Source organism: Euprymna scolopes, chromosome 45, assembly GCF_053919585.1.
Source record: "Euprymna scolopes isolate OS-2025 chromosome 45, ASM5391958v1, whole genome shotgun sequence".
In the NCBI taxonomy this organism is placed as follows: Eukaryota; Metazoa; Mollusca; class Cephalopoda; order Sepiida; family Sepiolidae; genus Euprymna; species Euprymna scolopes.
The window spans coordinates 23815811-23843001 of NC_136526.1; the positions used below are offsets into that span (position 1 = coordinate 23815811).

Sequence of the window (27191 nt, forward strand, 5' to 3'; positions counted from 1 at the left end):
TCGGTGGCCGTGATTAAATAGACACAAAAACTTAGCCAGATATGTAGAAAAGTAACTTATCTTGCCTTTGGTAAAATTTATTTGAATTTTTTACCCTTTTTTCATTTGTTGGCATCTTAAATCTAAATGCTAAATCAACTATATTGCAGTCAATGACGCAATGGCTTTAGTGCCGGTCCATTGAAAGACTAGAAGGTCGTCTGAGGCATGCGTCGCAACTTTTCCACTGACTTTTTTTTATTATTCAATTTTCACCCTAAACAAGGCACAGCGGGACAGCGCCACTTTGAAATAGGGGGCTATTATCTGGGACGTAATTTGCGGGGGCATTATGAAGGGAGATGAGTAGAAAGATGTTTGTTCCCGGAAGGGATTCTGCTTTCCCAACTGAATTCCGTGTCTGAATAAAAACAATGAATAGACGAACGTTCACTTACCTCTGAACATAAATGAAACAGCACTACTAATGGTTTTTTGGTATTTTTGTTTTAGTTTTATCAACTACATTCGACAGAGATTCGCGGTAAGAATTTACTACAAAAATATTCTTTCCGGAACCGGTGTCGCACAAAATAGTAACCTAAGTTTATTTGCTCCAAGAAAATAATTTGGATTTAGTTTGTAAAAAATAAATATTTGGAAATATTTTGTTTTAGTATTCATTTTTATTTTAAAGGATTTTATTTTATTAAAGATTGTTTGCTTTATTTTTTGGCATGAGTTATTGAAATTAAAATGCAAACTTTACTATTTTTAAAGATTCTTCAAATTCGATACAAAGTGTATTCGTCTAGATTCCTTGTGAAATAGTGGTCTTTCTCGCAACATCTGTAGTTGGCTACTATCTAATTAAAGTTTTCCTTAGTTACCAAAGGTGTAAAAACTTTTAGTCTTTTAAACTGCATCCTTGATTTTGAAGAAATAACCTGTTAATTAGATTTAATTAAATAATCTATTGTTTCTTAAAAACAAATAAAAGAAAAACAATGCCTGCTCGGTAAGTTTAATTTCTTCATGATATTTTAAAAAAATTATTGATAAAATATATCTTCATAAAATTATAATCGTAACACAATACGACACTTCTGCATGACAGTGACATAACAGAGACGAGTTATCAATCCCTGTTCTTCGAAAGAGAAATGACATCTAGCGGCCATTATGTGGACCTCAAATATAAGCAAGTGTTTACGATAACGCAAAAATATATAATGAAATAAATAACACAAAAAATGTGAAAATCAAAACATTTATTGAATAAAAACTGAACCAAAATATAATTTTAATGTATTAATATAATCTTTTTTCAGTGAGTGATTTAATGTACCAAAATATAATTTTAGTTTGTCAATGTAGCAAAATAGAATTTTAAAAACATGAAACGTTTTTAAAGGCTTAAGAATATTTAAAAAAAAAAAAATTTATAGAAAGATTATTTTTTATTTCCCAGTAAGATTGTATAAAGATATATCAAAATAATTTTTGTTTGTCAATGCAGCAATATATATTTTTAATATAGAAGTTTTTATTTATTTATAAACTTTTTTAATAATATTTTCTTTTGTTTTGTTTTTCAATGAGTGATTTTAATTAAACCTTTTTGGAATATAGTGTTTTTGCACAGTTACAAGGATAGAGTTCCCTTATTTGTTCAAAAAAACCCTTCCAAGGGATTGTCTTTGCACAAACTTTTAGAAAGGTATGAGAGTTATCGACCCCTGTTCAGCTGACACACGCCCTCTATCAGCCGTTCTTGAAACTAAAATACACACATTCCCCCCATGTCACTGTGATGCAGAAGTGCCAAAAATACGAGTCAGCATGGTTAATTTGAATAAACATATTTTTGTTTTGTTCTAAAAGATAGAACCCGGGTCCTATCTTTTAGAACAAAACAAAAATATATATATAGTACTTATTGAGAAAGAGGCAACAGATCGACTTTTTTTAAATGTCTTTTTAAGCAAAAAAAAAAAAAAAAATACTTAGTTGTCATGTTGAAAATAATAATATGTCCAAAAATTATGAAAATTCATTACGTTAAAATTAATTTGGACGTAAAATTAGGGAAAATTGCATTTTTCGTAAATGTTTAAGAGTAGACGATGAAGATTTCACACACAGGAGACATTACTGAATGCATATTTTACATTAAATCGTAATGGCGTCCAGCTGTATAGTGATACACTTTTTTTTTTACTAAAAATAAAATAGCAGTTATTTTACTCGATAGATTTTCGTAATTTTTTTATATATCAGCAGTTCCGCCCGGCTTTGCTCTGGCCCTATGTACTGTTAATAACTTTATGTGCATATGTATATATTAAAAAGTGTGAATATGTACGGTAATGCCTTTCTATATAATAGGTTTCCTTAACTGTCATAGAGAAAAGTTGGTAGAGACCGCAGACGTCAAATATTTTTTTTAACTTTGACCTCAATTTTGACCCCTTAACATTTATTGTTTTGGGCTCAAATAAAATTAAAATGTTTGACCCATGTCCAAGTAACCTACATCTAAAATTTCAATTGTTTAGACCAAAAATTGGCGGAGGAGTTTGGTAGAGTCTGCAAAGTTCAACTCTGTAAACTGTGACCTTTTGCCAGCCAAATTTTCGCCCAAAAACTTATGAAAAAGCATGTCTGAATACCCTTTATGTAAAATTTCATATGTTTAGACCAAAAATTGGCTTAATAATTTGCTAGAGACCGCAAAGGTAAAATCTTTTGGAAGACAAATTTTCAGATAAAAAACGATTAAAAATCTTGCTCTATGTCTGAACACACTTTATGTAAAATTTCAAATGTTTAGACCAAAAATTGGCTGAGTAATTTGGTAGACACCGCAGAGGTCAATTTTTTTAAAACTTTGACCCATTTATGACCTCTTAACATTTATTGTTTTGGGTTCAAATCAAATTATAAAGTTAGATCCATGTCCAAGTAACCTATATCTAAAATTTCAAGTGTAGACCCAAAATTGGTGGAGGAGTTTGGTAGAGTTCTCAGGTCAAATCGTTGAACTTTGACCCCTTAACAGCCAAATTTCTGGCCGAAAACTGATTACAAAGATTTTCCCAATCCCTTATGTCCTTATGTCAAATCTCGAGTCTGTAGACCGAAAATTGACAGTTATTTGGTAGGAAAGTGTACACACACACACGCACACATTTTCACTTTATAGATATTTCTATTCTCGGCATGACAATTAAGTAAAATAACTTAAAATGACATATTTAAAAAAATCGATCTGATATATATATATATATATATTATTTTAACACATTCCATAATCTGCATAAGTACAAACATTTTTTTCCTCTTGTAGAGAACAACCCCTGTGAGGTAGCTTGATTACACAATAAACAATCAACCTCCACGTTCAGGGTCAGGTTTGATCCAACCTTTGCAGAACTACATCTAGACCCTTTCGGATAGGCACAATAGTTAAAGATTGCAGTGATTGTGTAGAATAGTGTATTTTGAATAGTGCCTTTCGAAACACATTTCAGGTGAAAACACTATTACGTACGTTATGTGTCATGTCAAAATTAGTTTAAATTCCAAAAATTAACAAAAAAAAACATAATTTACTAGAAGAGATCCAGGTTTTACAAAAAAAAAAAATCATCCACAATAACGGTTCGACATTTTGTATTTTGAAATGGCGGAGTGAAATTGATCGATTGCAGTTACTGTCCTCTGATTTTGAGAATTTTTCCACATTAAAACAATCAATAAACTTGATAAATTTTATTTTTAATTGTAATTATTTTTCTACTGTATATTCTTTCATAATTTTAGGAACTTTTACTAATTTTCATATGGCATGTAAGTACGTAATAATGTTATCCCCTGAAATGCGTTTGTTTTGAAATCCACTATTCTTTACAAACCCCGAGAGAGCTTCCATGCACTTTCTCGTTCTAAGTCAACTTGACATCAAACATGGCTATCTCGAAAAGAAACTATACTGTTCAAGAAAATACTTTCGGTGGCTGACCTTTCTTTATTAGTACTTCTTTCACTGTTATAACTTTTAGCAACCTACACCCAATGGTGTATATCACTTGTTATTTCTAGAAGGGCTTTTTTAAGTGAAACAAAAAAGATAGCAGAGACCCACATGGAACAAAGAAAACTGAAACTGCAAAATTATAAGTTAACTAACCCCCCCCCCACACACACACACACACCAAAAATAACTTGTAGTGTCGGCATTGATTGGTACTATATCAAATAGTCTAGGAGGATGGAAAGACTGAGAAGAGAAAACATTAACCAAACTTCCACTGGATGCATGTGAAGAGGACTGGGACCTTGGAGAGGCTTGTTACCACCCAAATTTCAGTGAAGGCCAATAGTCATTGCAAATGAGAAATCAATTGTAAATAGCTGTTGCGATAATGAAAATTCAGTTGCAAAGGTTATCAAAAGAGTACTGGAAATCTGGGTAAACTTGTCACCCAGACTCCATGGAACACGGTCGATTATTATTAGTGAGTAATTTCTGATGATGACCTGTATGAGAAGTTCAGTCGGGTACAAATAATAATAAATGCTTTAACTAAAATGTGGATTTTATTTTTTATGAAATTCACAAAATTTTTATCATTTGTCAGCCATGAAAGTAGTGAAAGTTTTTATTGATCCTAATATTATTATTTATATAAAAATTATTGTTATCATGTCTAATTGCACATTTGTAAACAGCATTATTGTGTGCACAATTATTGTTAAGGGGGCAGTTGCTTTTTAGTTCTGCAGTTACAATATGTATTTGATAACTTGGAATCTTTACTTGATTAGATCATCTTTGTAAACAAGTTCTTGTTGAGCCGTCCCCATAAATAATCAAATTCTACCAATTTACAATTTATTAATGATTACCACTTTACATTTATTAACCCTTATCCCAAGTGGCCTTCAGGCTTTGATAAGTGGTGACCCCCCCCCAAAAAAAAAACAAACAAAAAAAACAGCTATCGTATGTCTGTTTTGATGCATATTGATTTTTGTCTTTTAAAAGTTATTAAAAATGAAGTAACTTGAGGGGGAAAAAAAAATGGTGGAATGGACAGACAGACTAAGAGAAATATCATATAGATTATATTTGGATAAACATATCAGCATATTGTTTACATATAAATCATGTTGACACACTTGTTTTTTTCAGATCATCAAAGTTAAGCAATGTTGACCTTGGTTAATACTTGGATAGATAATCATTTTGGGAATTCTGTAAGCAAAACACTCTACTCAGGTTCATGGGGACTGAGCTAGATATAAGTATAACACTTGACAGACTACAGTCCTTTGTCACATAGGTAGTTCAGTTTGTTTGTTCTGCTCCAATGCAATAAAACTGAGGTAAAGCACCACGTTCTTGTGTAAGAGATAAATATTAAGTAAAATTCAATTGTAATTGACACAAGTTGAAGGTTCATACTCAGTGCAGGTAATACTCAAAATACAATTGTGAATTACTTCCCGATCATGGTTGACAGAATGAGAACATGCTACCTCTATAGATTAATTAAACGGTTCAGTTTAAAATTCCATGCACACTCGAGTTTGACAGAAAGATTTCTGAATTCAACAAGAAACACCTGAGGAAGGTTGGAGATTGCATTGGTCAAAATGTTATTAAAATAACAGTCAAGATGAGAGCAGAAATTTGAATAACTGAAACAATACAAGTTATCAATCGTTATCGCAAAAATGAAAAAAATATGAGCTTTGCTTAGCAATGCAATATCTGTGTATTCAAAGTTTTTAGAAATTGATATTAACGCATTCACATTTACAGCTGTATTATGTTAAACACTGGTTCTTTTTTTTTTTAATTGCATTTTCACCCCAGAAAAGGTACAGTGCCACTTTGATGTAGGGGGCTACTATTTGGGACATAAGTTGCAGGGATACTATGTAGGGAGTTGAGCAGCAAGATGTCTGTTTACATTACACTTGAACTTCTGCATATCAGTACAGTCGGGAAAGCAGGAATCTGGCAGGATATCCAAAGTCTAGCAGTTCTGGGGAAGAAACTATTAGAGTAAAAGGCTTTCTGGGATCTGGGTCTCTACTGCATGGAGGTGCTTGTTGAATTACTGAAGTTAAGCAACATTGAGTCTGATTAGTACTTGGATGAGTGACTATTTAATAATATCAAATGGCATGTAAATAAACATTTTCACTAATATCCATAGGAAAAGTATAAAACCATTTCTCACCCTTTAACTTACATGTAAAATATTAGAGTAGACTGAACTCTCAAGCTTTGCTAGAGCAACTAGTGTAGAAAGAAAACTCTGAAATAATATCAGTCCTGCTCTGCTTATTTTAGCATTGCATCCAGTCATGTTGGATTTTTCTTTGTATAACATTGGTTGGTGAGTTCTTTGATCATCTGTAATCTTTTCATTGGCAGATAATAACTGAGTTTCTTGTTGAGACATCGTAAATAGACATGGATAGTGTGTCTCGCACTCGTCATGACAACATAAAGATGTTGATCTTCTGTCTCTTTTTACCTGATATAATGGCTAGGTGCAATCACTTTGGTGCCAAAAATGGGCAGGCACAATCAATTAAACCCGACATAGAGATACGAGACCTAAGGGAGAAAGTAGCAACCCTAGTTAAAGTTAGCGTATCTAATAATGCTCACTTAAACAGAGCTGAGAGGGAAAAGATTACAAAATACCAGGGTCTTATGTACGACATGAAAAGAAACTGGAATCTTAAGAAGATCTCCATCATTCAAGTAATTATAGGAACAACCGGACTCATAAAAATTTTTTTTTTAAATTACCTGGCAAATATACCCAGTGAACTAAGTACAAGAGAAATATAAATAACTGCACTTCAAGGGACAGTTAGAATCTTAAAAAGATCTCTCGGTTTGAATGTATGAAATAGTGAATGCCTCATCCTCAGCAAAAACAAAATGATAAGAAAATTGGGAAAAAGTATCCACTGTCTTTTCAAAACAAAAAAGGGAACTTTTAAATTAGCATAAGGAACATTTTCTCTCCCTCTTGAACAAGGTACAAAAAAAGAACATCGCACACTGTTTAACAAGCTTCATCCGATCATCACAATGTTGCGTTCCTGTGTTCATTAAGTTCTTCCACACAATGTTATCCAATACACTTACTGTACTCATACTTAAAATAAATCATAAATACTTTCAACAAAACCAATTAGCAACAAAATCCCACCTTTTTACTATAAAAGTTTCTAGATGCTGGATAACTTTCCACTCTAATAGCTTCTTTCTTTGGACCGTATGCTTTTTAAATTCCTCTCTGTTTCCCCAACTGTACCAACATAAATTCATATGTAATGTGATCAAACATCTTGCTGCACAACTCTCTACTGAGGATGTCCTTTATAAATCTGGTCCTTAATCACAATACACCCTTGCGGCTACATGACAATATACCATGTTTAAAATTAACAGAAATAAAATAAAATAAAAAATTCCTATGCGTCTAAATTCTAACCTATAACTTGTCTATAGAAAATTTGTGGCACAATGGAAAGCGTCCCTTTTGAGGGAGCTGGGGGCTTCTACGCCTTGTGCCTAACTTAGTCTGCACTTGTGTGGAGGAAAACACACATTTCAGTGAGGATACATTTTTTAAATGTTTAAAACTGTCGGCACACGGAGATTGACAGATGTTTATATATCCAGTGCACAAGGAAATGTTGACATAATTTGAAAAACAAAATATGGGCGATGAAACATCTCTCTCTCTCTCTCTCACTCCCTTTCTCTCTCTTTCAATGAAGAGAATTTAAATATGATTGTATTGTTAAGACAATTGAAGCTTGCGTTCTGGGTTCGGCGGAGGCGACATAGCATGCGTCTGATTTCAACTGGTCTTTATAAAAATATGCTCCTCATTGTTAAATCTTAAATAAATTATATTTTTATAAAAATGCATTTGTTTGCTATTTTTTGTGTAAGCGTTAAATTCCAGCATGCCATTAATGCCGATGATGGGAAGATGCTTGTAACGATGCAATGAAGACAAGAAGCGACCCATGCCAACCGGTTATAGCCAGCAACATATCAACACATTGTGTTGATGTTTCCATGTGCCTGTCATTGGATAGCATGTCTAACACCGGGGAGCTGGTTGCATTCCAAGGATATTCCTCAACCAAGCAACTCTCCCCAGGAAACGATAGTGCCATAAATGTCTTACCATAAGTGGGATTTCCATTTAAACACTTTTTTTTTACACATGCCAATTAAATGCTACCACAGATATGACATAATCACGTTGGCACACTAATTCTCATTAAATCATTGAAGTTAAGTAATGGTGAGTCTGGTCAATATGAGATAGGTGACCATTTGAGAATACCAAGTTACTGGATGTAGGGAGACATTGACAAGAACTGCAAAAGCCTAACATCATCATTTCCCATGACAAAGATATATAAGCGACTAGGGACCACTTATGATTTTGATATTCCCATGAGAGTACCTCCCTGCTTCGGATCAGTACCACTTTGGTTTTGTTGGTGCATTATAACCCATGTCTCCCCAATTCATTTTCTATGGAGCGATGAAGCAGTTGTTCCAACCATGACCAATTCTACAGTTTAGAAATAAGAAAGATTTTATCAGATCCTCTTTTGACAAAGTAGACATCGGCATACTCCTGCATAAAATTCACTCGCTCAGAATTTGTGGAAAACTTGGGACACAGCTTCCTCTCGGACAGGACACAAAAATTAATCATTCAAGGAAGCTTCTCAGAGGCAAGTAAGGTCATCAGCTGCGTACCACAAGGTTCAGTATCAGGTCCTCTATTGTTTCTTATAATGGTTACTGGCATAGATAGAGACCTAAAACATGCCATAGCAACATCTTTCACTGACGACACACGAATCATGAAAAAGATCTCCACACCACATGACTCAAGACTTTTACAAGAAAGCCTCAACAAAATTATAAAATGGCTAATGACAACAACATGGTTCTAAACCGAGACAAATTTGAACAACTACAATATGGTAATAAAGACTTTCTCAAGGAAAAATCTGAATAGTGGTGTGACCAACAAGAAATAACATCAAAGGAAGTAATGAATGGACACACTATGGAAACCCCTTATTCTCCCGAGGCTGGAATACTGCTGTCAGCTGTCGGGTCTCCACAAAAAGTAACAGAAGTCTGCAAAATAGAAGCACCCCAGAGAACATTCACAAGCAAAATATGTGAAATAGACCAAATGAATTACTGGGGGAGACTAAAGGAGCTGCAACTGTATTCAGTACAATGTCGAAGAGAACATATATTATCATCTATATATGGAAAATCTTGGAAGGAAGGGTCCCAAACACAACAATAGTAGAGATAACCCATCAGTGGTGAAGAAGGCTGTGCTATATAAAAAACACACCTAGGACTACACAGAAGATCAAGTCCCTCATCCAGCACAGCTTCACATACAGTGGCACATGAACATTCAAGTGTATTCCAGAAATATAAGGAGAGTGTCCTCTGACACTCAAAAAAAAAAAAAAGAACTAGACACCTGGCTGAAAAAGATACCTGACCAGTCATCAACACCAGGCTACTTTAGTCCCAACCTCAATCGTCTAGTAGACTGAACCTCTGTATGAAGTGGACAGCCTGGATGCAGTAGAGCTCCAGCTCAGCTGTGTCAATAACCGACGGAATAACACAAACTACAAACTACATCTGTTATATGTCACTAGTGATTTCCTTTACATGTAGCTCTAATTCTACTCTTTATCTTCAAATGGAATTTTATGATTTCTTCTTACTCTAGCCTTATGTGGAAAGTATCTTTTTTAAATTTATTATTATACACCAACATCTCACTACAGCACTTAGTGCAGTTTGCTTTCAGGGGGTGATTTACAATTCATGCTGATATGGCCACTTTTTATAAATTATACCTTTGCGTTTTTCAATTGAATCTTTCATTGCAAACTCTGTACTTTAGTTTTAGTATAAAGATGTTACATACACTCCTTAAACACTTCTACTTTGTTTTTTTATTATGATCCCGAGCGATGTAGGCTAACCCTGCTAGTCATTCCTAAAAATAAGGATAAAATTAATCTACAACATTCTCAAAAAGAACCATATCCGAATTCAGAACATTCTAGAACAATTTGAAAATTCAACTTTTACCCCCACACCAAAAAAAAAAAAAAGAAAAAAAAACTTTTTTAATATGTTGTAAACTTTTGCATGCTAGCATATCTTTTTATCTTAGTATCTTTATATTTATTTAACCATCTATTCTAATATCTTTCTAGCTATTCTAGTCTCTCTTTCTCTCTCTCTCTTCCTCATATACATACATACATATATATATATATATATATATATATATATATATATATATATATATATATATATATGTATCTCAAATTTTACTACTTTTGTTTTTCTGTTGCTCAATTTTAATTTAATTTTTCTTTTTTACTTAGACCTTTATTTTTACTATTTTTTTTCTTTTTTGGTGTTAGTCCTGGGCAGATTTTATGGGATGTTGCAATTGAGGAAGTTACAAGCAGAACAGGTAAGATCTTTTAATGACTGTATATAATAATAATAATAAGTTAGAAACATGAACGCCTCAGAGTTAAAAATGTTAAAATAGATAAAATGTGAGACTTAACAGAACATTTAATTTAATGTTAAAGTTGGAATGCATCATTACTATGTATTTTGCATCATAAAAGCATTCTCCAGGGAAAATGCACACAGTTGTCTGGAAGAGATGCTTTATACTGATGACTTCATAATATAGGCTAAGAGACTATTAGTCGCCTAGAGTTATGCCCCTTGGCCCGTGACGTATGAATCTCGTCCGCCATTGTTTCTCAGTGCAACGTTTACTACTAGACAATAAAGAACGCATTTTACACCACCTTCGAGTCTGTTTATCAATGCTTCCAAAGTATGTATTATCACGACATGGTGTCTGAAGTGGGATCCTCTAAAGAATCAAAGGAATAGTAACAATATTACCCTAAAAAAAAAAAAAAAAAAAAAAAAAACGAACATTTTCGGGATCTAAAAAAAATTAATACAAAAACACACGTGGTGTCGGTATTTTTCTCGCAATCGACGATGAATACATATTCGCAACTACCACCTCCAACAATCGATTGGAACACTTCAAATTTGGCCAAATCAATGGACCGATTTATCAGGCAAGTTCATTTATATTTCGACAATGAAAGACGTAGATTCAGACACAAAGTTAAATTACTTGCTAATATGGTCTGGTATCGAGGGCCAGGAAATAAGTGACACTTTTCCCTTTTGACAGGGAGAAGAAAGGACATTGGATAAATATATCCAATTTTTTAAGGAATATGCGAATCCGCGATCGAACTTTCGTGTAGCTAGACACAACCTACTAAAATGTAAACAAAACGCGGATGAATCGGCACACGCATTTCTAAGTCGGCTGCGTCAGACAGCCAAACAGTGTGAATACGGTCGGACGGTGGAAGAGACCATTGTGCTGGACCTATTCATATTCGGTATTTATTTACAGTCTGCACAAAAGTCCCTAATAAGAGAAGGAAGCGATCTCACGATCGAGAAAGCACTCGGAATCGTCGAGACAGAAGAAGCCACGTGTAAACAAATGGAAGCATTACGTACAACAGCAGTAGAAGACAGCTCTACACTCGCAGTTAGAGCCAGACAGCCCAGTGGACCTACCACATGTGGTAATTGTGGCACAAAACACCATCAATATAAATGCCCAGCTAAAGGCAAATACTGCCTAAAATGCAATAAAAAGGGACACTTTGCTAAAGTTTGCCACTCTAAAATGGGAGACGAGGGGCACACACGCAGACAGTCATTCCAGCCACAGAGGAAATATAATAAGAATAAAATCCACATGGCAGCAGCACATATGGGTAGCAACGACGACAGTTCCACAGAGGAGCTGTACTTTCACACAGTAAAGGAATTACCGTTAGCGACCACAGAAGCTTTCACAAAACTGAAGATAGGCAACAGCAAAGCCCAAATAGAGGTTGACGCGAAAATCGACACAGGTGCAATGAGCAACCTGTTACCTAAACAGGTATTCAAGGAACTGAAAGGAGTACCACTGGAAAAATCAGCTATAAGGCTAATTGCGTTTGGAGGCTCAACGATAGACCAAGAAGGGACCTGTCGTTTAGGGGTCAGATCCCGCGACAAGTTCGTTAAAGCGACCTTTCACGTGGTGAAATCAAGAGACCCTATACTAATAGGACTCCAAACATCAAGAGAATTAGGGCTAGTCACCCTTAACTTGGCTATAAAAACGGACACAACTCATGTGACGGACAAAGCATCCCGGCCTACTCCCCCGCACGACATAAAACCGGTCCCCGTGCAGGAACCATGTACGATGGGAAACCTTGGAGAAAGGAGGAAAATCATTGAGGAATTTCCAGACGTATTCGACTCCATTGGTTGTCTGCCAGGTGAACACACCATCCATTTAAACCCCGAAGTACCACCAGTTGTCCACCCACCACGTCGAGTCCCAATATCCCTAAAAGGAAAGTTGAAATTGGAGTTGGACTCCTTAGAGGCCCAGGGAATAATTTCCCCTGTAAAGGACCCAACGCCCTGGGTAAACTCATTCGTCTGTACCACTAAAAGGAACGGATCGGTCAGGCTATGCCTCGACCCCCGAGACTTAAATAAAGCAGTGCACAGACCACACTATGCGACTCCGACATTCGAAGACATCACTGCGGAACTAGACAACGCTAGATGGTTCACAAAAGTCGATATCAAGTCCGGCTACTGGCATTTGAAACTGGACGAAAAGTCGAGACGTCTCACAACATTCATTACCCCACATGGCAGATACATGTACAACAGGTACCCCATGGGAGTCAAATCTGCCCAAGATGAGTTCCAAAGAGCCATGCAGGAAAACTTCGGAGACCTCGAAAACGTCCTATCCATATGCGACGACATAGTAGTGTACGGATTCGAGGAAGACGGCAGTGACCATGACAAGGCACTGAGGCAGCTAATGTTTAGAGCAAGGGAAAGAAACTGCAGGTTTAATTCAGAGAAATTTGTGGTGAAAACCTCCGAAATCCCTTTCTACGGCCACATAATCTCAAGAGACGGTGTCAAGCCAGATCCCCGGAAAATAGAGGCGATCACACAGATGCAACCCCCCGAGGATGCAAAGCAGCTCACCAGCTTCCTAGGCCTGGTGAACTACTTGAACAAATTCTCTCCACGACTCGCGACACTGACAAAACCCCTACGTGAGTTAACATCGAAGAAGAATGACTTCACATGGTCTTCACAGGAGCAACAGGCATTCGAAGAAATCAAAAAAGAGATCGGAAATCATACGACACTCCGATACTTCGACCCTAAAGAACCAATAGTGCTACAGGTAGATGCGTCTTCAATGGGTATAGGCGCGGCTCTGCTACAAAACGACAGACCAGTAGCATTCGCGAGCAAAGCACTTTCCGGACCAGAAACACGCTACTCAAACATAGAGAGGGAGATGTTGGCTATCGTCTTTGGCCTGGAGAAATTTCACAGTTACGTTTGGGGCCACAAAACGACAATTCATACGAATCACAAGCCATTGGAGTCGATAGCATTGAAAAATCTAGCACAAGCACCCCCAAGACTGGCTAGAATGTTATTGAAGGTCGAGGGATATGATTTTACTGTAAAATATACCCCAGGAAAAACAGTTCCAATTGCAGACTGCTTGTCACGAGTAGCACCCAGACCCAGTGGGCACATTGAAGGGATCGATCTCAACGTCCATAGCATGATCTCATACCTCAACTTTGCGCCGACGAGAGTTGAAGATATAAGAGTGGAAACATCCCAGGATCCACTCCTAAAGCAACTTGTAAGCATGGTATTGACCGGCTGGCCTTCCAACCGGGCTGACTGCCCAGGAATTCTCCTGCCATTCTGGAATTTCAGAGATGAGATTGGGGTCCAGGATGGAATTCTACTCAAGAGCCAGAGAATCATTATCCCAGCCTCGTTGCAAAGAGGCATACTGGAAGAGCTGCATGCTTCACACCAAGGAGTAGAGAGAACGAGGTTACGAGCGCGTTCAGCGGTGTACTGGATAGGGTTAAATAAGGACATAGAAGATATAGTCCGAGAGTGCCACACATGCCAGAAATACCAAGCCAGTATCCCGCCCGAATCAATACTCCAGCACGAAACCCCTACGTACCCCTGGCAGTACGTCAGCACAGACTTGTTCACATTGGCAGGGAAAGAATATCTGCTTGTGGCAGATCAGTACAGCCGAAACCCCTTCGTACGACGCCTTCCGTCCGCCTCATCAATATCCGTTATTAGAAGTATTAAGACGATATTTGAGGAACAAGGAGTGCCGGAAATCTTGTACTCGGACAATGGTCCACAATTTACAAGTAAAGATTTCAAGGATTTCGCCAGGACGTACAGCTTCCAACACAGGACATCGTCCCCACATTACCCCAAGTCTAACGGATTCGCCGAAAGAATGGTGGGAACATGCAAGAAAATTTTGACGAAGGCAGGGGAAACTGGTCAAGACAGCTACCTAGCAATGATGGCTTACAGAGCCACGCCACTGTCATCAGACATTAAGTCCCCGGCAGAGTTACTCAACGGATGAAAAATACGGACACCCCTAGTATCCAAGCAACAACTTGGCGATGAACAGACTAGGACAGCCATACAGAAACAGAAAGATCATTCTAAGGTCTGCTATGACAGGAAACATAACAGACACCACTCCCACCTACATGCAGGACAGAATGTCTATGTCCAGCAGGAAAAAGCAAAGATATGGGAGCCTGGAAAAATTCAGCGCTCCAGCGTGACACCCAGATCCTACATAGTTGAATCTGAGAACGGTAACACCTATAGAAGGAACAGGCAGTTCCTCAGACCAGCTGGGAGGAGATCAACAACCGCAAATAGATCCGACCAACCTCGCCCCAGCGACTCTCCACCGGATCCCACCCAGAAGGAAGGTCCCCCCCCTAAACAAATCGAACAGCCGACCACCGAACAACACTCCAGTGGCACGCCTCACACCCGAACTGAGAAACTCACCCCCGAATTAAGAAGATCTCAGAGACAAGTGAATGCTCCTCAGAAACTGAACTTATAGGTTACACTATCCTAAAAAAAAGAGACAATACCGTTACCCTAGAACAATGGAGACAAGCTAAATAATATATTAGAGACTATGTTATCCCTTAATCAGATAAAGGCTAAATATCGCCCTTGGACTATATACATATATATGGAAGGGAAGGGATGTCATAATATAGGCTAAGAGACTATTAGTCGCCTAGAGTTATGCCCCTTGGCCCGTGACGTATGAATCTCGTCCGCCATTGTTTCTCAGTGCAACGTTTACTACTAGACAATAAAGAACGCATTTTACACCACCTTCGAGTCTGTTTATCAATGCTTCCAAAGTATGTATTATCACGACACTTGTGAAATAATAGAGCATCTATGTGTTAAGTTAATGATGTGGAGAACAATAATGCAAAATAAATTTCTGAGAATGAATGTTACTAAAACGAATCTGATGATGAGTGGTAAGAGTGTTCAAGTTAAGGTTAGATCTGCTTGTTAAGTTAAAGGCGGAGGAATGCTGTGGGGAGTAAAAAGTCTGAGATATTATTTTATCAAGACAAAAGTGATGATCAGAAAATAGAAAGTTCCCTTGTCCAGTTTCTGGAAATAGAGTTGGGAGTAACTCAATTTTTTAGAGTACACAAGAAATGTAGTGGAAATATTGGTTGCTTGAAAGACGATGACTAGTTTGTATGCAAAAACTGTAAGGGAAATGGATGACTCAGATGTGGAGAAAGTATATTTGGATGGCAAGGTTATTGCGATTTTTGTTACCTTAGTAATACCTTTGGAGTGAAGAGAGGAGCAGCTGCTAGTATTGTTGCAGAAGGGAGAGGTGTGTGTGTGTGAAGGCACCACTCGACTATACAACTAATAAAGTAGACACAAGGCAAAGACATAACAGCAATAGTAAAGAAGACAAACGTAGATGATGTGTATCATGTTTTGTTTTTACCAAGAAAACGATAAAATATACGGCAATAAATTACAGGTTAGTTAGAGTGAGAATGAGCGTCTCACAAGGTTAAGATTCTTGGGTCTCTGAGGTAGAAACTGGTAGCCGGACATCAGTGGGCACTGGAATGGATAGCTGGACATCAGTGGGCACTGGGACAGGTAGCTGGAGGTCAGTGGGCACTGGAATGGATAACCGGATATCAGTGGGCACTGGGACAGGTAGCTGGACGTCAGTGGGCACTGGAATGGATAACTGGATATCAGTGGGCACTGGAACAGGTAGCTGGAGGCCAGTGGGCACTGGAACAGGTAGCTGGAGGTCAGTGGGCACTGGAACAGCTGGATGGACGTCAGTGGGCATTAGTACGGGTAGTTGGATGTCAGTGAACATTGGATATGGGTAGCCAGAGTGGGCTGTAAGAGCAGATGACTGGAAGCGCCAGAGCTGCAAGAGTGAGCTAAAGAAGTTGGAGTCGCTGGAAGCTGCAGAAACTGGTGTGGCAAGAGGGAGTTCCAGGAGGCAGCAGTAGAGAGTAGTGTGTGCGTCGTATTCTGCTGCCCCTGATCCCCATGGTGACTGGGAATACTGACTTGATAAGAGTCATGTAGGAACTGAACTGGAGGTTTGCTGTAAAAGCTGCTAGCTTTATGGAGAGTTGTTTGTGATACAGACTCTATGACCAGTGTTGTGTCACTAAACAACAAATGACTATAATTAGTTTCACTCCATTTTACTTGGAGTTAAAAGTGTCTTCAGTATTTATTTTAATCTGGGTTCAAAATAATAGTCCTTTGTTTATTAGTTTATGAAAGATGAAGTTTTTATGTTTTTTCTTTGTTTAAAAGCGTTTTTTGCTATTTTTTTGCACATGTTGTCATGGCATATTTCCAGGAGTGTCAGGCTTCATGTCTATTTCTGCCAACCAGCTTCTGTTGTATACAATAACAAAAGAGTGATGATTTGTGACTGTGGCAGTATAAAGTTAGGAGTGAATAAAATTAAGAATCAGTAAAGTGTTATCGCTGTTGACCAAGTTTATCAGGCAAATATTCAACATAATGATGTGTGAAAGTGAAACCTATCAAATGAAGGTTGAAGATATGTGTTGCATGAAGAGAAATTACATGAGAATGATATGATGGATGTGTAAGATGAGTCTTAAAGACAGATGATCTCAGAGGAAGAATATATCGATAGAGTATAGGAAGATCTTGTGGTTTTGGTTACATTGAAAGAATGGAGCAAAGTTTGTGGTAGTGGCAGAAAGGGAAGGCTAAGGAAAACGTGGCAGGAAGTGATAAGAGATTGGTTAGTTTTGAAGTTCATTTCTAAAAGTTGTCCACCATATGTCAGCATGTAAAGCAGACATTAAACTGAATATGATGATGATGGTGATGATGATGATGAGGAGGAGGAGGAGGAGGAATAGATAGGTAGCAGTATTAATGTATTGATGATGATTCTTTATTTATTGTTGGTCAAAATTGATCTTTTCTCATTTCAGATTCAACTCGTGTGTCTAAGGAATCGACAATTCTAATTATTGGAGCCAAAAATTGTGTAAGTTATTCAATCTTAAGTCAACTAAAATTCTGGTGCTTCTTGTTTTATGAATGCAGTTAGGAAATCTGGAGTTCCTATCCCATCGTGGTTACCACCTGATGAAGGTCAGAGGAATAGTTGGCCAAAACGTTGTGAAACAACTAAGAAAGATGAGGATAATAGTCCGCAATAAATAAATTTATAAATAAATAAATTAATAAATAAAACTCATCTAAATAATGAATTCCAATTAAAATAATATATATACCTTTGTAAATGTTTGTATTTTTTCTTTGTTTTTGTTCATAAGTGATTAATATCCAGACTAATCGATAATTAAGTTTAATAAAATATTTGTGCAACGAATTAGTAATGATAAAAAAATTTATGTAAAAACGAAAAAAAATCAGTTGTTCATGATTAATAAGCAGCCACAATGTTTTTTTTTTATTGCTCTGTTTCTTTCCAATGTTCCCTTTTTTATGTAATGTTTTGGTGAAGAACTGTTGCATGTCGAAATTACTATGATCTCCTTTCTCACACTATTACGACAATGATCATATATTATTATGATGTTCGAAAACAAGGATACATCAAAGATAGATCACTCTCATATTCTTGTCCAAGGTTGCTAGATTTACCTTTTTAAAGCCAAATTGTGCAAAGTTGGCTTTTTTTTAAGCAATTTGATCTTCAAAGATTGTATTTGGTCTTTTTTCAAAGCGTAAAATATATGAACTAAGGAAGGAAGAAACAGAATATTATATAGAATTTTGACAAATTTATGGAAAGGATTTTACTTTGGTTTGCCTCTTTACAACTTTGTCTCTTTTCTAGCTTATTTATTACCAAAACATTATAGCAAATTAGTTCAACAGGAAATAAATTAAATATTTGAAATCTGTACAAGCAAGAGAGTTATTTTTTTCTAATGATGATGACAAACCAATACATTCGCATAAAAACATAATCTCTGTAGCAGACGTAACAATGTTATATATGATGTAGCACTAAATGCTGCTACATCATAAAATCATCATCAAAACCATCAGTTGGGTTTGCCACTCCCCTACAAAACGAATGGTATTAAATCTTGTTGCTGACTGCCATGTTCGTTTGCTTAGTACCAGTCATGGTCTCCTGTGTTAAATAGAATTGATCTGAGGCATGACACTAAACTTTGCTTATGTTCAGTAACAAGGAAGATCCAAGATGACTTGAAACAATGAGGTTATAAGCAGAGAAAAAACTGGTGTTATTTCACAATTTTCCTTCTCCCATACTAGTTGTACAACCAAGGCTTGAAAGTCTAGCCTGTCTTACTCTTTACTTTGTTGGTTTGATTATAAGTGGATGCTAACTTTTCAAAGGGTCACAATACGTTTCATAAGGAAATTCTTTTTTTTGCTTTGCTGATTCCATCATCCATCTTGGTATTAACTAGGGATCTCATGCCTCTCATAGTATTTTGTTGATATTTTGTAATGGAATGAAGACATAAATTGATGGTACCATTTAATGCTGATAAGATTAAACTTCTTTCCTTTAATAATCACAAGAAACTTTCTCAACCAAATTGCCATGACTAATAATACCCTACCTGAAATTTCTTTATTTAAACTCCTTGGCTTAACATCCACATACAAGATGAATTTGAACACATACATTGAGGACATTGCCAAGGTTGCTGCAAAGAAGGAAGACACTCTCTGCTGTGCTAGAAAATTACTCTTACCTAAGAGTATCCTATATATCTACAAAGCCACCATTCACCCTTGCATGGAGTATAGTTGCCACATATAGGCTGGTGTATCTACCATTAGTCTCTCTATCTTAAACAAAGTCCAAAAAAGTTGTTGACCTAATAGATCCCACACTATCAACCAAACACAAACCCCTGTCCCATCACCACAATGTTGCATCTCTGTGCCTGTTTTACAAGTATTTTAATTGAATATGATCTGATAGAACTTGTGGCCCCATGATGTAAATACCCTCGACTAACTCAACAACCAATAAAATTCCACCTTTTCAGTGTAGCCGGAAAACCTTCTATTTTAATAGTTTCTTTCTTTAAATTGCTAGATTTTGGAATTATCTCCCTTTCTCCTGCTTTCCTAACTGTACCTACCTGCAGAAATTTAAATGTAATATGAACAAACATCTCGCTACTCAACTTTCTACATTGTGTTACATAGTCGCAAATAGTAGCCCTTTATGTCTAAGTGGCAATTTGCCTTGCTTGAGATAAAAAATGAAAAATCAAATGAGTTGATTAGAAAACCACTCATGAATCTGTGAAAATCTGTTAATCTTGTTATTAACCAAAATGAGCCGTCTTTATATTATTATTATTATTATCATTATTTTATTATTATTATTATTATTATTATTATTATTATTATTATTATTATTATCATATTTATCATTATTATTATTATTGTTATTTATTATTATTATTATTATTATTATTATTTATTGTTATCATTTTTATTATTATTACTATTATTATTATTGTTATTTTATTATTATTATTGTTATTGTTGTTATTATTTTTATTATTACTAATATTATTTTTATCATTATTATTACATTATTATTATTGTTATTATGATTATTATTATTATTATTGTTATTTTTATTATTATTATTATTTATTATTATTATTGCTATTTATAATCACTATTGTTATTATTATTGTTATTATTATTATTATTATGATCATTTTTATTATTATTATTATTATTTTTATAGTTATTATTATTTTTATAATTATTATTATTTTATTATTGTTATTATTATTACATTATTATTATTATTATTATTTTTATTATTATTTTTATTATTATTATTTTATCATTATGATTATTAATATTTCTTTATTTTATTAATATTTTTATTATTATTATTATTATTATTTTTATTTTTATTATTTTTATTATTATTATTTTATCATTATTATTATTATTATTTTTATTATTAATATTATTTTTTTTATTATTATTTTATTATTATTATTATTTTTATTATTATTATTATTTTTTATTTTTATTATTATTTTTTATTATTGTTATTATTGTTATTATTTTTATTATTATTATTATTATTATTATTTGATATTTACTTGATATTTCAGGGAAAATCTTCAATATTGCCACAATATTTGAATCAGTAAGTAAATTCTTTTGAAATAACATTTTTGTGTTCACATTGGAGACATGTGTTGTGTATGCTTATAAATTATTTCATTTGTTTGATGACAAATATTTTCTATTTTATCTGATTCCATACTTTTACAAGCATTTAAAATCTCTCCTTGCCAGACGCCTTCATTGGTTCGGTCATGCCCTTCGACAACACCTAGGTGACTTCATCCATGAAGTCATCAGTCCAGCACCACCACCAGTCTGGAAGAAACATCACGGTGGCCAACTCAAAACCTGGCTCAGGACGATGAAGTAGGAAGCTGAACTGATTCTGGCTCCGACCTTTATGGAGTCATCACTGGGACCATGAGTGGCTTGCACTTATAATGAAAGCAGCCTTGGATCATCATGTCTGGTCAGCTAGTGATAGGGACATGATTAAGTTATTGGAAAAAGCCAGCCCAACTGACTCGAAGTGAATGCTTTTGTTTTACGGCAGGTTATTTAATGCCGAATCCAAAGATTTAAGAAAAATTTTTTTATAGAATATATTTGTCGTTTTCCAGTCGGTTCTATTTAACCCATAGTTGGGACCCTAACAGGTACTACCACTCCGGGTCAGAGTGGACCTGGGAACAATGCCAATTAAAGGGTGGCTCCACATTCCCCAAAGCCCGCAAGCTGTGGCCTCACCACTGGATATAGTTTAATCCATGATCCAAGTTGGATGTTAGTAAGAATATGGAACCTGAATTACTTATCACTTATTTTCTGGAGCAATAGAATGATCCAAAAATTAATTCAATAATTATATTTTGTCTTTTTAGTTCATTCATAATTTTTGTTGCACAACTCCCTTATAGTGGATCAAACTCTTTGAAATAATTAACAGGTAAAGAAAACAAATTGCTAATATATCAGCTGTTTTGACTATTGTATCCACTAGTTATGTCTCGTTTTTTTTTTACTAATGAGTCACCACTTATCAAGTCCAAAAACCACTCAAGATAAGGGTTAATGAGATCAGTGTAATGATGAACAATATTATGAGAGGATTGAAAATGACAGTCAAAATTCGATTAAGATTTTGTTGACATTATATTTGAAGATGAGCAAATTGTATCCTGCAGGTCCCATGGTAATGTGTTCCACAGATGTTCATTGAAAGAAACTCTCCATAGAAATTCAGATACATAGAGGAAAAAAGAAAAGTTGTTTGCAATTGTAGTAGAAAACCAAAGAAGGACAAGAGATTGAGGCTCAGTCGAGCATCTTCCATGTAAATACTGATTGAGTGGAGAAAGACTAGCAACATTTTTTCTGTGAGAAAGGGGATGTAAATGATGAAGTTGATTTTGTACTCTGCCAAGAAAGAATGCTTTGAATTCATGTTGAGTTGTTCTCTTAAATTATAAAATTCTGCCCAATTTCAACTATTGTTGTCTCACTGGCTACCCAACATTCCTTGAGTGTCCTTTAGGCCTTGATAAGTAGTGACCTTGTAATGATAAAAATATTTATATATGACTTTTATACAAGTAAAGTATTTCATAAAAAAATCAGATATTTTCTAAAGCAATAGAATTTTAGCACCAATTTTAGCACCAATTTTAGCAACAGATTTGATCTTCAATTTCAATCTAGAGTAAAAGGGCTTTGTTTTTAATATCTCTGTTCAATCTCAGCATATCAGTTTTGTAATAAGCCTTTTATTGTATAGTAAAGATACCTCTTGTGTTGTTTGGGAGGAAATATAGCATAACGTTTATATTCAAAAAGAACTTTGTGTTTAACATTTTGGGATAAAATAGAACATTCAAATTCAATCATTAATGACATAAATGCATCTTAAGGTTTCTCTGAAGATATTTTATCTGATTTACTCCACCTAGTTCTGATTAAATGATTTATATTTACCTTTTCACCTATGAAATTGCCTTTACTCATCACATAAAACTTGTACCATTTGATGCATTTGTAGACAACATTTCAGATTGTTTCTGCGAACATGCCATCTTCTTTTACAATGTTCTCCTCAATAGCCATTATAATCACCCTCAGGACCTATTATTCAATCTTGCACCAGAAAGAGGTCTACATGGGTATTATCAGAATAGGAGCATGGCTGCTTCCCAATTAGTTTCCTTGGATCTTGGAATCAACTTGCAGATGTAATAAATGCACATGAGATGCAGTTATTTTAAGATGAATTTGGACAGATGCTCATCTACTGTATGTTTTTTGGTGTATATTTCTACTGTGCTTTCCTTGAAGCTTGTTTTATTTTTTTACCAAATTTATTGAATTGAATCAATCTGATGGATCTTCTAGGAATATGACCAACAATGCATTGTATTTGCTGACTAAATTCAGATGTTCTAGTGTGGATTAAGTACTATTTGTAGAATGTCTATGTTTTGGTAACCATGATACGTTTTCATCTTAATCCTTTAACTCTTTTTGAACTTTGTAAACAAAAGATAAAGTATTATTTGGATTCTTTGGACTATTGTTCTCATCTTGTGTTATTTTCACAACGTTTCAGTTAATAAAACCTCCAACCTTCTTCAGGTGTATCTTGCCGAACTCTGAAATCTTTCCGTCAAACTTTGTAATTTGCACAGAATTTCAAACAGAACCATTTATTTAATCTACGGGAGTAACATGCTCTTGTTCTGTCATAGAAGTGTCTAAAAGTAAATTACAATTTTATCTTTAATGTTGCCCGTAGTGAGGACTGAACCTCCAGAAGAGCGTGACTTACAACTGAATTGAACAAGTGCTTTATCCACTATGCTATGGGTGCTTGCATTGAAGTAACTTTTGAAAAAGGTTCTATTTTTTTATGAGTTCACATCCTTTAGGTTTTGGTACTTTGGGTGAAGTGATTGGTATAGACTCTGAAGTGGGCGACACCAGGCAACATCTCATATCTACTCTCTCCTTAGTAAAATCCAAAGGATTGATATCAGTTATGTTGTACACAATCAGATCAATTTTTGTGCACTAATCTTCCTTAGTTTACCACGCTCACTATTGTCTGGGATATCCTAGAGCATTATGAAGTTGGTGTGAGAGGTGGTACGCTGTACATGGTTAAACCGTCTAAGATGATGAACAAACAAAACATCCGTACTTGCATAAATACTAAGTTTCCAGTGAAGCACGGTTTACAATGTATTCTGTTTGAAGTAAGATTTTTTTATTTTTTTCTCTTTTTAAAGAGACAGCGTTCCCAAACCAACGGTCGCCTTGGATTACTCTTATGCTCATGTGGGTCCAGCTAATAAAATCGTAAGTTCTATGTACTCTTAATAAAAGAAAAACAAAACTTGAACTCTAACCAACAATACTTTACCCTTTTTTTAGTTTAAAGTGGAAATTGTGATATCAAAGGAGATAAATTTTCTTACCTTAAATTATTATCAAATATAAATTTTTTTTATAGCTAAAGCTCTTCTTTCTATATCTTTAAAGTAAGGTATGTATTTATATGTACAGGATAATCTACTAAACTGATTAACAGATCATTATCAATTTTGGAATATATATTCTAAGCAATACGGATAGTAACATGGGCACATTATTTTATATGTAAACTTTAACATTTGAAGTGCATGTACATAAACGTAGGTATGTGCATATTTTTATGAATTTATATATATATATATATATATATATATATATATATATATATAACAATACAGGTACATTCCAAATTCCAAAGTTTTATTAATTTCATTTTTTTTTTACATGTGTGAATAAAAAGTAGTACAAACCTGACCTTGTACAACGTGCCGTCCGTTTCAGAAAAGGGGGAAAAAGTGGCTGCTCCTGCTATTTATGGACTGGTAACAAGAGTTAGGGGAAATATGCAAATGAGATGCAGTCAGTTTTTCAAATAAAAAGCCTGTGTGTAAAAAAGTGGGAGGGTGTCCCTTTTGCAGATGTAAATTTCTGACAGATGTGCGCTGGGGTTTGATACTGAGAACTGTGAGAAGGAGGATGTAATGGTTGGAAATTCTTTCTTTGGACTTTACTTTTTATAATACCAACAGAAACGCAGTTATGAAGTGTCATCTTCACTTTTTTATGTTTCTCGACAGGGGTGTGTCTTTCGATGTTTTTATAACAACTGATGATGCTCAGCTCTATGGTTAGATGCCGATGAAGCTCCATGGCACTTCCCGAAGCCAGAACTGCATGAAAAGGTCATATTAACTGTTTCGTGGTCTGGGACCGGTCTCATCAATTACAGTTTTTTTTGAATGCAGGTGAAACCATTATGGTGAGGAAGTACTGTCAACAAATGGATGAAATGCATCAGAAACTTTGACAACAACACCCAACATTAGTCAAGAGAAAAGGCCCAATTCTCCTCCACAATAATGCCTGACCACACAGTGCTAAACCGACCATGCAGAAGTTGAACAAATTGGGCTACGAAACCCTGCCTCATCTGCCATACTCTCCAGATCTTTCACCTACTGACTACCACTTTTTCGAGCATCTCGACAACTTTCTATGTGAGAAACGCTTCAAAAACCTAAGTGATATCAAAAACACCTGAAGCGATTTCATCACCACCAGAACGCAAGATTTTTACGTTACTCGCATAAAAATACACTCGTTTTACGTTGGCAAAAGTGTGTTGATTCTGATGGTGCTTATTTCGATAAATAAAATTTTTTTGTTTGAGCCAAGATATGTTCATCTAAATTTAAAAATTAAAAACTGCAAGAACTTTCTTGTTGACCTGATATATATATATATCAGGTTGACAAAAAAGTTAAATTAAAATAATAGATATAAATATATATTATTTTAATTAAATTTATTTTTATACTGTATTTTTAATAATTGATTTTACCAAAAGTTTTTTTCAACATTTTATTTAAAAATTTAAAACATTTTATTAAAAAAATCAGCAGTTTTATTTGATTTGTTACATTGAGGAAGAAAGGAGATTTCTTTGCAGTGTTAATAACTATGCAAGTACTTGCAGATTGTACTTGAGTTCGACACCTACCATGAAAATTATTTCCATGGTAGGTGCTCAACTCAAGTACCTATCAAGAAAATAACAATACCTAGCAAGTAGGATATGAACTGGCATGAAAATAACAATACCTACCATGAAAATAACAATATCTACCATGAAAATAACAATATCTACCATGAAAATAACAATATCTACCATGAAAATAACAATACCTACCATGAAAATAACAATATCTACCATGAAAATAACAATACCTACCATGAAAATAACAATACCTACCATGAAAATAACAATACCTACCATGAAAATAACAATATCTATCATGAAAATAACAATATCTATCATGAAAATAACAATACCTACCATGAAAATAACAATACCTACCATGAAAATAACAATATCTACCATGAAAATAACAATATCTACCATGAAAATAACAATACCTACCATGAAAATAACAATACCTATCATGAAAATAACAATATCTACCATGAAAATAACAAAATCTATCATGAAAATAACAATATCTACCATGAAAATAACAATACCTACCATGAAAATAACAATACCTACCATGAAAATAACAATATCTATCATGAAAATAACAATACCTACCATGAAAATAACAATATCTACCATGAAAATAACAATACCTACCATGAAAATAACAATACCTACCATGAAAATAACAATATCTACCATGAAAATGACAATATCTACCATGAAAATAACAATATCTACCATGAAAATAACAATACCTACCATGAAAATAACAATACCTACCATGAAAATAACAATATCTACCATGAAAATAACAATATCTACCATGAAAATAACAATACCTACCATGAAAATAACAATATCTATCATGAAAATAACAATATCTACCATGAAAATAACAATATCTATCATGAAAATAACAATATCTACCATGAAAATAACAATACCTACCATGAAAATAACAATATCTACCATGAAAATAACAATATCTCCCATGAAAATAACAATACCTATCAAGTAGGATATGAACTGACAGTTTTCTGGATTCTAAATACCTTGAGGAATGGTTTTCTTTCAAATGAATGTTTATATCATAATCTCTTAACAATCTTATGTGCTATTGTTTTGTAATTTTATAGGATTTCAATGTGACAATTCTTAATAATAGTCTGTTTTTAGTTTTACATTTTGCGAATTGTTTTGAATACTCATCATTTTAATTAGTTTCATCAAAATGTTTCAACATAAAATTTAAATTTCTAATTCCAGTTGTTATACTTTCTCTCGGAAATTTGTTTATATAAAAAATGAAATATTTGTATGAATAGTTTGAAGCCACATTAAACAACCATAGTTCACTACTTTCTTTTCTGGAAATATAAA

At 34.7% G+C, this 27191-nt stretch overlaps 2 protein-coding genes across 3 annotated transcripts in view; one reads left to right on the forward strand and one right to left on the reverse strand.

Moving 5' to 3' along the window:
- The window catches only part of LOC145269289 (ATP-dependent DNA/RNA helicase DHX36-like), a 180114-nt gene extending 179532 nt beyond the window's left edge, over nt 1–582 (reverse strand). For both annotated transcript variants that reach the window (XM_080124973.1, XM_080124974.1), the window contains exon 1: nt 438–582. In XM_080124973.1, coding sequence (XP_079981099.1) covers nt 438–447 — 10 coding nt within the window. In that variant the 5' untranslated portion in view covers nt 448–582. The remainder of the gene's footprint in view (nt 1–437) is intronic.
- A 261-nt stretch (nt 583–843) lies between these two features.
- The window catches only part of LOC145269290 (cytoplasmic dynein 2 light intermediate chain 1-like), a 47582-nt gene continuing 21234 nt past the window's right edge, over nt 844–27191 (forward strand). The window contains exons 1-5 of the mRNA XM_080124975.1: nt 844–997; nt 10525–10577; nt 17623–17678; nt 20797–20831; nt 24031–24100. Coding sequence (XP_079981101.1) covers nt 987–997; nt 10525–10577; nt 17623–17678; nt 20797–20831; nt 24031–24100 — 225 coding nt within the window. The 5' untranslated portion in view covers nt 844–986. The remainder of the gene's footprint in view (nt 998–10524; nt 10578–17622; nt 17679–20796; nt 20832–24030; nt 24101–27191) is intronic.